Here is a 16,890-nt window from a genome sequence, read left to right on the forward strand (position 1 = left end):
GTACTTTTTTATTTATGTCCTCTTCCATTCATTGTGATTGAACAGATCTATCCAAGATTTAATCTCGAAGTAAGCAAAGGCTGATTGCTTAGCTGTAATTTTCTTTAATGACAGCATAGCGCAGTTTTAACAGTGAGTGCCGTTTTAACAAAAAATAGATAATTTTTTCCCTGAAATAATTTATTCACTTGATATGTAGTCTTAATATTGAGGCATTTATCGTATCTTGAGATCAGGTTTTGTGCGCCATCAATTTCTTAAATAAACTTCGAGACAGCAAAAAAACTTCGCAGCTAAGGACCAAATCGTGATTAGTCTCTTCTATTTCAGTTATCAGTCCACTTTTTAAATCAAATCTCTCGGTTATGACTGGAGGTCTCCCATCATGAATATTTCTGCGGCCATATCTTAAGACCCTATCCTATTTCCGTACCATTTCATTACTCATGATCTGTTCACCATACACTTCACTGACTTAGCGCTGAATTTCGACTGACTTGAAGCATTGAACACAGAGAAACGGCACGCACTTCACAGTCGGCGGGATTCTAAATAAATGGGGGCATTTTAAATTCACGCCAGATGTAGCCTCGATCGGATGGTTCTGTAATAGCGTCTATGGCTTGCCAAAAGATATAGATAACTGACGTATATACGCTTAACGGCGGCAGCAGCACTGCAGCGGAGTAATTTAAAAACTATATTTTATAAACACGCCTCGTATAGCCGAGTTGACACCCGCATATTCCCTGAAATGGCCTTTCGCGAACTTCTGCCGGCCACCTTCTATATCGACTCCATATCGTCTGAGTACAAAAAAAAATTTCTGGCCAGAATATGAAATCACCATATGAAATACCGTACGTGCGAAAATGTTTTTCATCACATTTACGAAAGTCTCGAACCCAAACGCAAGGCCTAAGTATGCTATGGTCGCTGAGATCCGCGAGTATTGAATGAAGTCTTTAATTATCCACACAAAATTGATCAACTATGTAGCTGCTTTATTTCCGGAGGTATGTCAGAGGCACATATTTGATAGCGAAACTGCATAACTGCCTTAAAATACGTAGCGTAATAAAGTAACCGTAAGTGTGTAGTGTAGAGTTTTATAGTCCTAAACTCAGCTTGGGATAAAGACAGGACCTAATCTAAATCTCAGGGCGGACTTATGGTTGAAATGCAAGATTCAGCCGCTTGAAAAAAAAAAAAAAACAAAATCGGCGAAATGGTCCCAGCATAAAATTGAATTTTAATTTCATTCATAAAGGGGTACGCAACTTGCTGTACAAGTTGCAGAATGAAAGACACGTTTGCAGCGCCGAACTTTAACACGGTTAACTACATAACTGCAAAATTCACTCTACCTTGTCACGGAATATTTCAACTAAAGAAAAAGCGTTTTTGAAATAGAATCTACATTATCCTGTCAAGTTGTCATATGCTCCGAGGTAAATTTCAATGTCTTCTCTTGCCAATTATTAAAGTCGTTTTCTAATAGGTACCTCAATACTGCGATAAAAATAGGATTTGTTTCTGAACAGATAAATCTTTCTCTTAAAAACATTCTATATTCTGTGTATCATAAACAACTGTACAATAGAGCATTAAGAGCACGAACAATTATTACACTTTGAAACCGTAATCTGAACCACATTAACTCCTGCAGATCTAGAGATCATATACGTAGTAAGACAAGTGCTCCATAGTTCGTAAATAAAAAATATATAAAATTCCATAAGAACCTCTAAGATCTAACACGCCTCCAATCGCCCATTTAAAAGTTGCCCCAGAACTGAGCAACCTGACAAAATACGCGTGTGATCTCCACCGCTTGAAACCTTCAGAACAAAAATATAAACAATACGATTTGAATTCAATCCATAAAGTAACAGTCGAGAAAATAATGTAAGCATCGGAATATAAGCATTGACTAACGAGCTCCGTCATATCTACAAGACTGCCATATTTTTATGCACATCCAATTTCGCGCTTAAAGCCAAGATCACATTTGGAAACGCCATAATGAGTTCTTAGTAGCTAGTGGCTGAAAATTTGGGCCACGATACGAGTATGTGGATTTAATTATTAGCATTATTACCGCAGATGTTCAATCTATAGATGTTCTTATTATGATTTAAATCGAGTTGCAATACAGAAATAAATAGAATCCGTCAAACGAAATTAATATATGTATTGATGCTCCTAGGTTGGATTATTGCACTCAGAGGAGTTGCGTTGTTCTGCGCGCTACGACGTTAATGAGGACGGATAACAGCCAGCACGTGGCGGCGAGGACGACCAGCGCTGCTAGGGCCAGCAGGATCTTGTTGCGCACGTGGCGCTTAGAGGCGCGCAGCGTGCGCACGATATCCTCAACTTGGCTCCTGTGGAGAGGAATAAAATCAACTTGGCTCCTGAGGGGAGGAATAAAATCAACTTGACTCCTGAGGAGAGGAATAAAATCAACTTGGCTCCTGTGGAGAGGAATAAAATCAACTTGGCTCCTGAGGGGAGGAATAAAATCAACTTGGCTCCTGACAAAAAAAAGGTCTCAATGTGAAGCAGACTATTGTGCTGTGCACAGTTCTTAGTTAAGCTAAATAATTGTCGCGAAAGCGTCAAGTAATTTCTATGTCCCTACACAGATGAGACAATGGCACAATGCGCAAAAAATTGAAAACGAAAGACAAAGTTTAAAAATTTTTCAGAATTATTAATAACAAAATAAAGGTAACATTTACTTGAACTTGAGTGGGCAATGGCAATCATTGAAGCTAAACGATGCGGCACTCGACAATAGGAACTTTCAAAGCACACAATTCCTATCATAAAAATTTGCCGCAACATCTGAAGCAAATCTTTTGCAGATCTCACTCAGCTAACATTTGAAGAGAAATTATATCTGAGGGTGACAGGAGGTAAACTCCTGAAAACGGGTAATATGAGTAAATTATTGCCGTTTCGTCACCAAAAATGTTACCAGACCATTGATGGGATGACATCTAAACGGTACCAGACCATTGCAGTGACCCGCACCCCGGCGGCTGGTCCACCGTGCTGCTGCCGTCCCGCAGCTGACCTGCTGTAGCACGCCCTACCTCGTGTACTGACGGGCGCCCTACCTCGTGTACTGACGGGCGCCCCACCTCGTGTATGTAATGACGGGCACCCCACCTCGTGTACTGACGGGCACCCCACCTCGTGTACTGACGGGCACCCCACCTCGTGTACTGACGGGCGCCGGAGTTCTCAATGACGAAGTCGGCACGCGCAGTCTTGAGGGACAGCGGCATCTGGCACTCGATCCTCTCCTTGGCTTGCCGCTCAGTGTAGCCTCCTCGGGCCTGCAGTCGCTTCAGCTGCTCCTCAGGATCACTGGCAGAAGAAAAACAATGCATTTGAAAATATCGTTACACACCAGATAATACATCAGCAGGCAGTAGCCCACTAAATTAGAGAAGCTACCTACTCAATGTAATTATAATAAGCATTCTATGAAAGCCTGGTAGTTGAGTAATAAAAGTTGAGAGTGGTTCAGTGATGTTGAGCAAATTAACTGATTTGGCCACACGAATTCGTAGGCCAAGCTCCTAAAATTATGGCTGTTAGAGTGAGCAACCAAGGTAAAGAAACGTCGGATTGGTTACAAAGAGCCTCTCTGATGAGACCGAGTACAAGTTAGGAATACTTATGTGGACCTCATAAGATTTCATTTCGGGCATCATCTTAAGCAAAGCCGGCATTACGGGAGGTTCAGCACCGGAGTGCGAGCAGTGAAGGCACGTTAAGTGGGTGCCTCGTCACTTGAAATGCACTGCAGCCAACAAGGAAGTACTGAGCTCGGTTTGGTTAGAGTTGATGAGTTGTAGAAAAACGTTTGGGACTTTTTGACGCCGCGCACAGTGTGACCCTGTGACCAGCACAGTGCATCGCGAGGAAATAACGTAAACTGTGAAAGGATTTTACAGTTGCCTGCGAGGACTACAACGGCGTATGAGGCACCGATGCTGACTGAGTACGGCTGCTGTCATATCAGGAACATCTAATTTCAGCCATGAGGGCTCTTTGTCTCGATGCGCCTATTGTAGATGCGAGACGCGGCCCAGGGGAAGTTTAAAGCAAGGAAACATGTTAAGCATCGTCTCACATGTAGTTTGAATTAAACTATTCGACTTAGAAAATTTGATGCCATTATTTGAGACTAGGAGGGTTTTCTTATAGAATTCTAATTGCCTAACAGTCAACAATGAACGTGAAGGACAGACTAATAAATCAAGTGTTAATCAATACATCTAAACCTTGTTTGAAAAGTTTTTAGTAATGTCAAAAATTAAATTTAGAGGATTAAATGTCCAAACCAGAAGAATTTGATGAACAAGAGGCTAATGTAAACCTACCTACTTTACTGAGGTTTCTACAACTCATACTAAGGTTTCTTAATTGCACAAACTACTCATGCTGAGGTTTCTTAATTGCACAAACTACTCATACTGAGGTTTTTTAATTTGCACAAACTACTCATACTGAGGTTTCTTAATTGCACAAACTACTCATACTGAGATTTCTTAATTGCACAAACTATTTATACTGAGATTTCTAAATTGTACCAACTTATCGTACTGAGGTTTCTTAAGTGCAAAGGCAGAGCACCAACCAGTTAACAACAATAGTCTTGTAGATGTAGGGCAGGGCTTTCCCCGTCTCGAACAACAGAGGCAGATCAAGCACGACCATCTGTTCACCTGAGGGAAAAAAGATGATCACTTCAAACTATTGCAAGCCAAATTCACTCTCATACTGATATTCGTTATCATAAAATTTAACTATCCTATAACTTATGCTATTAGAAGTTTTTCTATATTAACATATTTGGAAATAATCATGATAAATGAAATATTTGTCCTGACTTCAAAACTTTCATGATCATCCAGTAAAAAATTAGAGCATGGTGTATTGAAGACATTGCTGGCTGCATCAATCTGGTGTTTTTTTCAATTCACCATAAATAGAATAGAGTGACAATTCTATTTCTATACTGACATAATTTCAACGTTTTTCGTGGTGCTAGTGTAGCCTAAAGACTGAGCTTTTTTAATAACTTAATAATAATAAACTTATTAAGGCAATCATTCATCAAAATTTGCAAAACACTTTTAATAGTTTGCACGCTCGTTATTATGTCAGGTTTTCAGCTTTTTTACTTCATAGTTAATCTGAATTCCCTACTAGTAAATTCACAATCACTTTCCATTTATTTTTGTACTATTGGGGGGTTTCCCTTGAAGTAAATCTTTTTCGTTGTGTTCAAAGATCAAATTTCAAACATATTTTTGTGCATTTCATTTCCTGTTAATGATTGAATATTTCATTCTCCATGTGCCGCATCTCCCTTCTATTTTCATCAAATAATTTCTAACCTTACCACCTTTTTTCATACAATTTTCCATTCTTGGTTGCCAAAAATATATTTCTGTCAGTGAGACATGGCAAGTAATTTTCCTCCCTTAATAAAGTAGCAACAAACTTGTCACGAGGTCCTGAGCTAAGTAACTGAAGAACATGTTTGTAAACAAGATTTGAAGGAGCATTGTTGGGACAACATCCATTCATTAATCTGGCAGGAGGACATGTCTTATAAATAATGGTTGCTGCAAATGTAATCACAAATTTTAGGAGCATTTAATTTAATAGTAACCATTAATGAAGTGTCTGAAGACTTGGCGCTTCATTTTGGAGTAAATTTGAGGATGAGTGATAGAGTTGATTAGCTTGCGCTTCTCTTCATCAGTGAAGATGACAGCCCCGAGCTTGCCTCTGTCCAATTCTCCTGCAAGCAGTGAAAACTGTTCTAAACAAAGCAAATATTAAGATGCAGATAAAAAAATTTGTAGAAAATTTTGTCCTGCATTAAATAGGTATCTATAAAATATACTCCCATTCATTTGGTACACCTGATCAAAACTCTTCACCCAGGCAATTGCAAGATCATCCAGATTGCTAGATTCACTCGAGTTGGAAAGTGCTGAAAGAGATGAAAGTGCCGACCATTTGCACAGACAATACAATACACACAAAGAAAGCATGGGCTACTAAATAAGTAAGATTGTCTTCACATTTATTCTTGTGGCTGCTTAACCCATGCTCTCCCCTTAATTTTCATGGATGTGGACTGGATAAAATAGGTATCATAAAAGCCATCACAGAGCAGAATGGATAGATTAAATGGTACTGTAAAAAACAATATTGGTATGTAACACCCACAATTTTATCTTGGTAGAACATTTGATTGACTATTACAGCAATAATTACACACTGATTAATAATAATAATGTTAGTATATGTTACAGCAATTTTTACAGTCCACCAATGCTCATTTTAATGGATGTTCCACTGTGAAGAGTACATTACACCGGCAGTTCTGGTGATCAGAGTATACTATAACAGTTGGATATAGTACAATCCTACTGCAGTGGTACGGTACTAATTAGGAGGAGTAGGCACTGGAGAAAGTTAATAGGTAAACCAAATTAATTTTAAAATGCATCCACCAAAGTAGAGATGAAATGCATGTAAATGCATCTGAAAAAAATATCATACAATTTAATTCACATTTTTTATGTCCTCATTACTTTTATATGTAGTATAAATATAACATGAAAAATGCAATTTTATGCAATTCATCTGATAATAACGAATGTACTTGATCAATAATGATACTCCAAAATTGATATTGCATGGAAAGATGTCAATATATAATATATAATGGCAGTTAATCATTTATTTGTGAATAAGCAGTATTACTAATGTACAGTGGGGGGAAATAAATATTCGTACACTTGAAAAATCGTATTTTAATGTATGTAAGTACACAAAATCAACAGGAAAAGTGATTTAAATTATGTATAGAGACGCATAGTATTCAAAAATACTATCAAAGTTTTTTGTTGCATTGAGATTTAATTTCTTTTGATAGTATTTTTGAATACTATGCGTCTCTATACATAATTTAAATCACTTTTCCTGTTAAGTTTGTGTACTTACATACATTAAAATACGATTTTTCAAGTGTACGAATATTTATTTCCCCCCACTGTATATATTTAGGTACAGTTCTAGGGCCCTGGAAATAGATAATTGAGATTTCTTTTCTTATATTGGTATAAATTATTTGATTCTCAATCAATATTTTTGTTACCACACTTTCTGATAGATTTTGGTCAAGCATCAAGGTACCACTGTTATAAAAAATAGTTATCAATCATTACAAATAATGTGGTAAAAAAAATACAATTTATGTACAATATATCAACAAGCATCACCTGATACCTGGAAGACATCAGGTCCAAACTCCTTCTGTATTCTTTGATATGCTGGGGTGCCAATTTGAACCACTGCCAAAAGATAGAAGATACTTTTATTTAGATAATTAAATAAAGTAATAACCTAAAATAACTAACAGTAAATCTTCAATGATGATGTATTTCACAGATGCTATTCATAAAATATGATAATATTTAATTTGCCAAATGAATACAATTCTAAAAATTGTAGCTTTTTACCTTCTCTGGCAATGAGGTCTGCATCCACAACTGGCACACCCAACTCTTCTAAAATGCGGCACACAGAACTCTTGCCAGATGCAATGCCACCAGTTAGACCAATCAAGAACATTGTGGAAGGCAAACTTTTGTGGAGGGATAGCTAATGCTCAATTGAACTTCTAAATTAATCCTTCACCTACAAACAAATAAGTAAGAACTAAAATGAACCTAAGGAAATGATCACATACTAGTAATTATGGCACAGGGAAGAATTTTGAAATACAAATTACAATTTTGTAATAGAAGCACCACAGCACTTCAATTCTTTCCTAGTGAGAATAAAATCTTGTTGGCATGAGCTTCATGTATCTTTGAAGCTCACTACTCTGGCCTTCATCTTCATAATAATTCTTAAGTTAACCAATTTTACTGCCAGTGTTTCTGATGTTGCACATGTACAATGAATTTCTAATTTTATTTTTAAAAATTAAGAAAATTAATTTTGAATTTTTTTATTAGTACGGTACCTATAGAAAAAATTAAATTTTAAAAATTATTTATTCCGTCAATTGATTCATGCATTGTCTCTAACTTTACGCAAGTGTGCAAAATTTCAGATCAATTGGAGATGTAGAAGTGTGTTAAAAATTGATTATTATATTTGTAGCAGACAGAAAAGAAGTGAAGTTCAAGGGAAGTGTTGTAATGAATAATTTGCATTTAAAAATTACTTTTTAAAGACAACACTTCTAAAGAATCCAGTGTCTCTGATGTTACACATGTACTATGAATTTCTAATTTCATTTTCATATATTAGGAAAAATTAATTTATAATTTTTTTAACATAAAAGAATTAAATGTTCAAAATTATTCATTCTGTCAATCATTTTATGCATTGTCTCCAACTTAATGCAAGAGCACAAAATTTCAGATCGATTAAACAGGTAGAAGTTTGTTAAATATCAACTTTAAGATTTGTACCGTCAACCGGGGCTACTTGGGACGGGCGGGGTAACTCGGGACAGTCCTCTGACACGGCGTAAAACTGTTATAGTAGCAAAACTAATTGGAATATTGCAAAACTAAATATAGTGGTGTAAACATCAACATTTTTCCTATCTATATACCATAAAATGGGGTAACTTAGAATACTTTTTCTTTAAATGATGCCATTTTTTAACTAGCTAAAATAAACTTAAATTGAAACATGCAAAATACAGGTCTATACTCTAGGTTCACTCACCATAAATTGCTGGCTCCTGCCTCTCATAGTTTTTATGTAATTTAAAAAAAAGTGATGGTCTTTGTTACCCCAGCTCTTGGGGTATCTTACCCCAGCATAGGGTGGTAAAACCAATTATATTTTTTGGTAAAATAACTCCAAATAACTCCAGGTTTTGGTGCATTGTAGTAGAACTCTTCTAGTTACATATGCAAATGACAAATTGCGCTGCCCCTGAATGGGGAAACTTAGACTACCTAATGTCAGCTGTTACAGGGTAATATTGACCAGCTTGGAAATTAAGTTAATAATACCATATATAAGACTGAGTCTGAAACATGTAGAAAAAACATTAATAGGTGTATCAAACAAGAAATATGTTATATATGGTAATTTTAAATTAATTTCCAATCCGGTCTGTTGCCCCCATCAGGGCTGACATTAGGTGGTCTAAGTTCCCCCATTCGAGAGCAGCGCCCCCCATTTGCAAACTATGACACTTTACTCAAATTTGTCATTTGCATATGTAACTAGAAGAGTTCTACTACAATGCACCAAAACCTGGAGTTATTTTACAAAAAAAATAAAAAAATTGGAGGGGGTTCTATGACAGGCTTTATATAATAGCTCTTTTTTTGTGGGTCCCATTTTTCATTTTTTAACCTATTAGATATGCATAATTTGTTTACCTTTCTATTGTGTTACATAGCCTCAGTATTAGGCCTTTAATGCCCTTTGACAAAATTTTTCTATGTCAAATAGTTTTCAAGTTTTGGTTTTTTTGACCACTGAAAATGGTCTAAGTTACTCCGGGAGTCTAAGTTACCCCATTTTACAGTACTAGTATAAAGGAAGTTAAAAAATACTACATTTACTAGCTTTGAAAAATTCCTGAAAAAAATGGTGAAAAATGAAAAGTTACTTCTGCTAAGGTCCGAAGTAACAAAAAATATTTGCCGTATTAAAAAATTTTGTTTAGAAAAAAGTGGCAAAGTGTCAGCATGAAAACTTTATTTGCGGAATTTACATACCTCAATAAAAAAATGGCGGCCATTTCCGCACGGCGGGGCTACTCAGGACGCCCCCAGGGGCTATTTGGGACACCCCCAAAAACGCATTTACAGTAGAACCTCAGTTAGGAAAGGCTCCAGTTAAGAAAAAAATTGATTAAAAACAAAGAATATTGACTACATTTACCTTGCTCAGTGAAAAAATTTCACTTATCAAAAAATTAGTGCATCATTGATCATCACAAAATTGTGCATCAAATGTCATACACAGTGGGGGAAATAAATATTTGTACACTTGAAAAATCGTATTTTAATGTATGTAAGTACACAAACTGAACAGAAGTGATTTATATTATGTATAGAGGCGCATTGTATTCAAAAATAGCATCAATAGAAATTAAATCTCAATGCAACAAAAATTAATGCAACATGTTAACTTCTTTGGGTCAAATAAGTATTCGTACAAAACAACTTTTGACTAATATTTCACACCAGAACATTCCAGAATGTACTAGAAACATGTAGCACGTTCCAGTAATGTAATCAGTAACCATAGTTAACATATTTTGCAACTACCAGATCATTCTGCAACTGCCCGTAGTACAAGAAGGTCTCAAAAATGGCTAAAGGTAAAGAACTAACAAGTTCCCAAAAACAACTAATTCTATCGCGTTGGAAGGAAGGAGAAAGTTATGTGAAGATTGCTAGCCACTTGAATGTTCCTTTTAGTACAGTTGCTTCGTTCATTGGACCCGTGACAGCGTTGAAAACCAGAGACGATCAGGTGCTTCTAGGAAGATTTCTGCACAATCTGCTAGATTATTGGGACGAAAAATCCAAGAAAATCCACAGATTACTCGAGGAGAGTTGCAAAGTCACCTGAGTGCCTCAGGAATTCAAGTAACCAAACGAACGATAAGCAATGAACTTCACAGAAACGAATTAAAATCACTCACCCCAAGAAAGACAACTGGCAGTAGCGACGCGCCTACTCCATCGAACGTCGTTCGAACGAGTTCACAACATGTGACGCTTCCGTCACACTTGTGGCTAGACTCCAAACATGTAATTACTCTCGGTAGAAGCTTTTATTTTCTGTGTGACGAATTCGTCACACCAGGGCTTAAAGGGCTAGAGCGCCGGCATGGCGCACCTACAGGCGAACGTTGCCGAACTCGACCATTCGAGTTATGAACGAGACAAGGTGCGGTTAAACCGACTGTAGTCAGCACGAGTTCCTACGGAACGGGACCTTATTTAAAGAATTATTGGCTGAAATTCATAAAGTAACAACATTTGGCGAATTTTTCCAAAAGTCGTAACAAAAGTAACAACATAAGATCTAATAAGCAAAAAAGTAACACTTTTGTTACGAACGTAACACCTCTGGCTAGAGGCGGGAAAATGATGCGTTGTGAAAAAAAAGTCGCGCTAATCAAAACTGGCACCGCGTAGATTGAGGGTAGGTCGCAAATTTTTTTTCCGCGTTAATCAAAACCGCGGTATTCAAAACCGTGCTAATCAAGGGATTGCTGTATTATTTATTTCTCCAAAACATATGATGGTTGTCACTAAAACATTCCTTTCTGTTTCAGGTATGTTTTTCTTGATCTTTTTTATAGTAAATTCACTTAACCCAATTAAAATGGTGTGAAATTACAAGCCATCCTGTAAGCTTACAGATACAGAAAAAATGCCATAAGGCTGCTGATATGAAGCTTGCAGTGGACAAGGTTGTTGTAAATGCTCAATGGCATGTTCATGGTTACAGTAATATTGCATCAATAATACAGTAATTAATATATATGGTAATATCATATCAATAAAGGAAAAACAAGTAAAAATCACAGAAAATGTCATTTATTCTAACTCTACAAGTCTACAATGAAAGAGGAGGACTTCAGACATCAGAGTACTGTTAGTAATGAATGAGTACACTCTGCATGCTTCAAATGTTTTAAAATGAAGTTTTATTCCAAGTGTCCCGAGTAGCCCCATTCAACAGGGCTACATGGTACACTTTTTTTTTGCTTCTGGCACCTTACGAATAGCATATGGATTTTTTTGGAGAAGCCATGTGATAGCCCTTGCAAAGAGCTTTGAAATGAGCCTAAATTTGTTTATGAAATGTTTCATGGTAAGAAGTTATGAATGAAAAACGTTCAAAATTGTCCCGAGTAGCCCCGGTTGACGCCTGGCGGTAGTCGGTAGTTATATGGCAATACGGACCAAAATTCACAGTGATCAGAAAATTTTTTTTATTGTGCCTTCATTTGCAGTTTTTTCATTTCACCTTCATTTGTGATTTAAACAGCAATACATGCTTAAATTTGCAGTAATCAAGAATTTCTTTCCAAACAAATGAGAAGATTTGAACAAAACTTAGTATTTAAATACCTAACTGCAGCAATGGTGATGTTTAAAATTTTTTGTTTTGCCTTCATTTATGTGTAATACGGTTGTACGTATAAGGCTCTTGGTTAAACCGGCCAGTAGAAAAGCCAGTTGTTCCTAGTCCTATATCTGTATAACTCGCAAACAAAAGCAAACTAGAAAAATTGTCACGCGCTAAACATCACCGTTGAGAGGTTAGGTTATTATATACAAATTTTCGTTGAAATCTGTTCTGTAGTTTGGATAAATTTCTTGATCACCGCAAATTTAAGTGACAAATTACCCGGAGATGCGGGCCAAATATAAGGAAGTGTGAAATCAAGAATGACAATGAAATAAAAAAACTCACAAACAAAGGTGAAATTGTAAAAATTTTATAAGCTAAAAAGTCACCTTCTGGTAGTTAGGAAATTCCTAACTACCAGAAGGTGACTTTTTAGCTTATAAAATTAGTTAGGTAGTTAGGAAATTTACATTCCTAATAGGACTAATATACATTCCTAATAGGAATGTATATCCAAAATTTTGTTCAAATCTGTTCAAAAGGTTTGGAAGTAATTCTTTGATCACTGCAATTCTGCGAATTTTGGCCTGTTTCACAATATAGGGTAAACGCGGTATATTCCGACATCGTGGGTATTTCCGTCACCTCTCTAGTTTATATTATATATATTATATATATATATATTATATATTATATCCTTTATATTAAGCTTTGTTTTAGTTCCATGCGTTCGTTGATGGTTGAAATGGTGACGTCATACATTTGCGCGTCAAACTACTGCCAAAACACAAGGTCTTGGCCATCTAGCAGGAAAATATTGAAATCCAAAGAGAGACAATGCACGCTACCCAGTGAGATCATCGAAAAATGTGTCAAATTTGACAGTTGACCTTGCTCTACCAAATAGTGAATAACTGTTTGTATAGGAAGAATATTATGGTTTGAGACTTTTAAATACCCAGGCTGTAGAGTAGGGCCTTTCAGCTCGAGATATCGGCGTCTTTTCAAGCTCTCCATCAGCCTTATCGACCTTAAATCGGCGTCCATGGCCAATCATAAACTATGGCTCAGGCAGCCATGACCGATCATAAACTATAGATTGCTTGATCAGCCCCGCTGTCACCTTGCCCATCTTCAGCTTGTTTGATTGCTTGTATCTGTCACCCGATCACAATGTGCATACGTCTGGCAAGCCCAATGCTACTGCTGAAAAACTTGTCAATCTATTGTGTTCTAACGCGATCTATTGTGTTCTAATGCGATCTATTGTGTTCTAACGTGATCTATTGTGTTCTAATGCAATCTATTGTGTTCTAACGTGATCTATTGTGTTCTAACGTGATCTATTGCGTTCTACCGCGATCTATAGCGTTCTAACGCGATCTATAGCGTTCTAACGTGATCTATTGCGTTCTAACGCGATCTATAGCGTTCTAACGTGATCTATTGTGTTCTAACGTTATCTATAGCGTTCTAACGCGATCTATAGCGTTCTAACGTTATCTATAGCGTTCTAACATGATCTATTACACTCTAAAGCAATTTAATATAACCCAAGGCAATCTAATGTAACCCAAGGCAATCTAATGTAGCCTAAGGCAATCTAATGTAACCTAATGCATTTTAATGCACAATCTAATGTATTTTAATGCACAATCTAATGCATTCTAATTCCATCTAATGCATTCTAATTCAATCTAATATAATCTAATGCATTCAAATTCAAACTGACACTTTCTACTGCAATCTAAAGCATTCTAATGCAATCTTAAGTAACCTAATGCAATGTAATGCAATCTAATGTAACCTAATGAAATCTAATATACCCTAATTAAATTTAATGCGTTCTAGTGCATTCTAATGCATTGCAATGAAATCTAGTGCAATGAAATCTAGTGCAATCAAATAAAATCTCAATGCATTCCTGCACATTCTACTTCAGTCTATTTAATTTTACTGAATTAGGTTGGCTTGAATTGGGCTGGAATGATTTGATTAGGGTTGAATTTGGTTGGGTTGAATCGAGTTGGTGTGGTTGAATTGAGTTGGGTCAAGTTGGAACAAGTTAAATTGGTTTTGGTTGAATATGGTTTAATTGGGTTGAGTTTAATTTAATTTTGATTGAATTGAGTTAGGTGGGGTTGAATTTGGTTGGATTGAATTAGGTTGGGTTGAATTAGATTGGGTTGAATTGGTTTTGGTTAGATTGGGTTGAGTTTGGTTAGATTGGGTTGGGTTTGGATAGATTGGGTTGGGTTAAATATGGTTAGGATGAATTGGGTTGGGTTGCATTGCGAAGGATTGGGTTGATTTTAATTGGGATAAATTGGGCTGAGTTGAATTGGTTTTGGCTGAATTGGGTTGGGTTTGGTTAGATTGGGTTGGGTTAAATTTTGTTAGGATGAATTGGGCTGGGTTGCATTAGGAAGAATTGGGTTGATTTGAATTGGGATCAATTGGGTTGGGTTGAATTGGGTTGGATTGGGTTAAATTTGGTTAGGATGAATTGGGTCAGATTGCATTGGGAAGGATTGGGCTGATTTGAATTGGGATCAATTAGGTTGGGTTGAATTGGTTTGGGTTGTAATGGCTTGAGTTGAATTGGTTAGGCTTGGGTTGTAATGGTTTGTGTTGAATTGGTTAGGATTGCATTGGTTGGGTTTGGCTGAATTGGATTGGGTTGCACTGGGTTGGGTTGAGTTTGGTTGCATTGGGTTGGGTTCAGTTAGATTGGCTTGGGTTCAGTTAAAGGTTGTTTGAATTTGGTTGGAATGAATTGGGTGAGGTTGAATTGGGTTGGCTTGGTTCAGGTGACAAGACTAATGATGTACCGTAGTGTTTCTTTAAAGTGATTTATCACAAGCTGCTTTGTTATTCATTGTCAGTGCCGTGAGGCTCTCTCAATGCAAGCACTCAAATACATGCACTTAGAACCATGGGAACTGCGCGCTACACCGAGTAGAGTAGTTCCGGTGTCTCTGAGCGCATATGCTTGGGTGCTCAAATATGGCTCTCACAGGCACCGGAACTGCACGCTACATCATGTAGTTCAGGTGGCTATGAGCTCACATGCTTGGGTGCTCAAATGTAGCTCTCACAGGCGCCGGAACTGCGTGCTACATCGCGTAGTTCAGGTGGCAATGAGCTCGTATGCTTGGGTGCTCAAATGTAGCTCTCACAGGCGCCGGAACTGCGATCAGGTGGCTATGAGCTCGTATGCTTGGGTGCTCAAATGTAGCTCTCACAGGCGCCGGAACTGCGTGCTACATCACGTAGTTCAGGTGGCTATGATCTTGTATGCTTGGGTGCTCAAATGTAGCTCTCACAGCCATCAGAACTACGCGCTACAACACATAGTTACGATCGACAATCGTAGCATGTAGATCAATATGGCACATCAGCCATATCGATCGTAAATAGTGATTTATGGAGAAGCATAATTGGCAACCGGCGTCCAGTGGTGTCCAGTGGCATCCACCTCGGCGTCTTTCGTGCATGAAATCGGCGTCCTCGACCTATGTTGTGCCATCCTCTACAGTCTGGTTAAATACGTCTGTGAATATATTAGGAATTCTTTAAGTATACTTGTATTCGCTGATTTCAAGTGGTAAATAAATTAATAGATGATTAAGTTGAGAAATGGATTTAGACACATGAAAACTAATTCCGTCACAACTTGAATTGGACACACACAGATAGTTTCAAGCTATGTACATAAATTAAAATTTGCTAAATTAAAAGCTGAATAGTTGTTAATTAAAAGCGTAATTAAGTAGTGTTCAATATTCATTAGTGTTCTAATTCAAAATTTCAAAGCCGTGACTGTTGTATTCCATCCAATACAGCTCACACATGACACAGCGAACAGAATTCAAACACGTGCATGACGCAATGATGACGGCATTACGTATCAGTAGAATTTGAAGCGCGGACGGAATACACCTCACGACGTGCCGAATATTGCCACACACAGTGTTGGAATATAGGGATTTTCGATTTTGGTAGGTTTGCATTCTAAAAGCTTTTAAATAAATATGGCAACATTTCGTGACATTTCATTGTTGCTGGCGCGTAGTACGGTGTTTTGCAAGTTTCATAAAGCAAACAGAACTTGAGTAACGCATACGGTTATTTTTTATAGTTTTTCATTTCTTGATGCGTCCTTAATGTGTCGGAATATACTGCGTTTACCATACGTGTAACTCACAAATGAAGGCAAAATCTAAAAAATTTACAAGCTAAATATCACCGACACCGTTGACCGTTAGGTTCTGTCTGCTGATGAATACGTGTTCCAAGTTTCATAGAGCTGTTGAGCTGGGTTCATTAGTTTGGGAGATATTACTTGATAATTGAATTTGGAGATTGGTTGTGACTTGTGAGACTGGCCGTCACATCCTAGGTTTCTAGTGCTGAAACAGTTAAAACGGCTGAAAAACATATTGGTTTACTAAATGGGGTTCTATTTGTGAAATACACATTTGTGTTTAACCTTTATCTTTTAAAATTGTAGCAAACTAAATTTCAACTTTTCAAGAAAGAGGCGTAGGGTAAACGCGGTATATTCCGACATCGTAGGTAATTCCGTCACCTCTCCAGATTTTCCTTTATATTAAGCTTTGTTTTAGTTCCATGCGTTCATTGATGGTTGAAATGGTGACGTCATACATTTGCGTGTCGAAATACTGCAAAAACACTAGGTCTTGGCCCTCTAGT

The 16,890-nt window shown here is 37.2% G+C and overlaps 1 protein-coding gene across 1 annotated transcript; it reads right to left on the reverse strand.

Moving 5' to 3' along the window:
- Positions 1-983: 983 nt before the first annotated feature.
- LOC108667906 (dephospho-CoA kinase domain-containing protein) lies at positions 984-7,983 on the reverse strand. The gene is made up of 6 exons (XM_018155007.2): positions 7,563-7,983; positions 7,323-7,394; positions 5,699-5,830; positions 4,658-4,745; positions 3,226-3,378; positions 984-2,387 (listed from the first exon to the last, which is right to left on the reverse strand). Exons 1-6 carry the CDS (start codon positions 7,672-7,674, stop codon positions 2,225-2,227), a joined length of 720 nt encoding a protein of 239 aa, XP_018010496.1. The 5' UTR covers positions 7,675-7,983; the 3' UTR covers positions 984-2,224.
- Positions 7,984-16,890: the final 8,907 nt, after the last annotated feature.

Source organism: Hyalella azteca, unplaced genomic scaffold (assembly GCF_000764305.2).
Source record: "Hyalella azteca isolate HAZT.00-mixed unplaced genomic scaffold, Hazt_2.0.2 contig847, whole genome shotgun sequence".
Lineage (NCBI taxonomy): Eukaryota > Metazoa > Arthropoda > Malacostraca > Amphipoda > Hyalellidae > Hyalella > Hyalella azteca.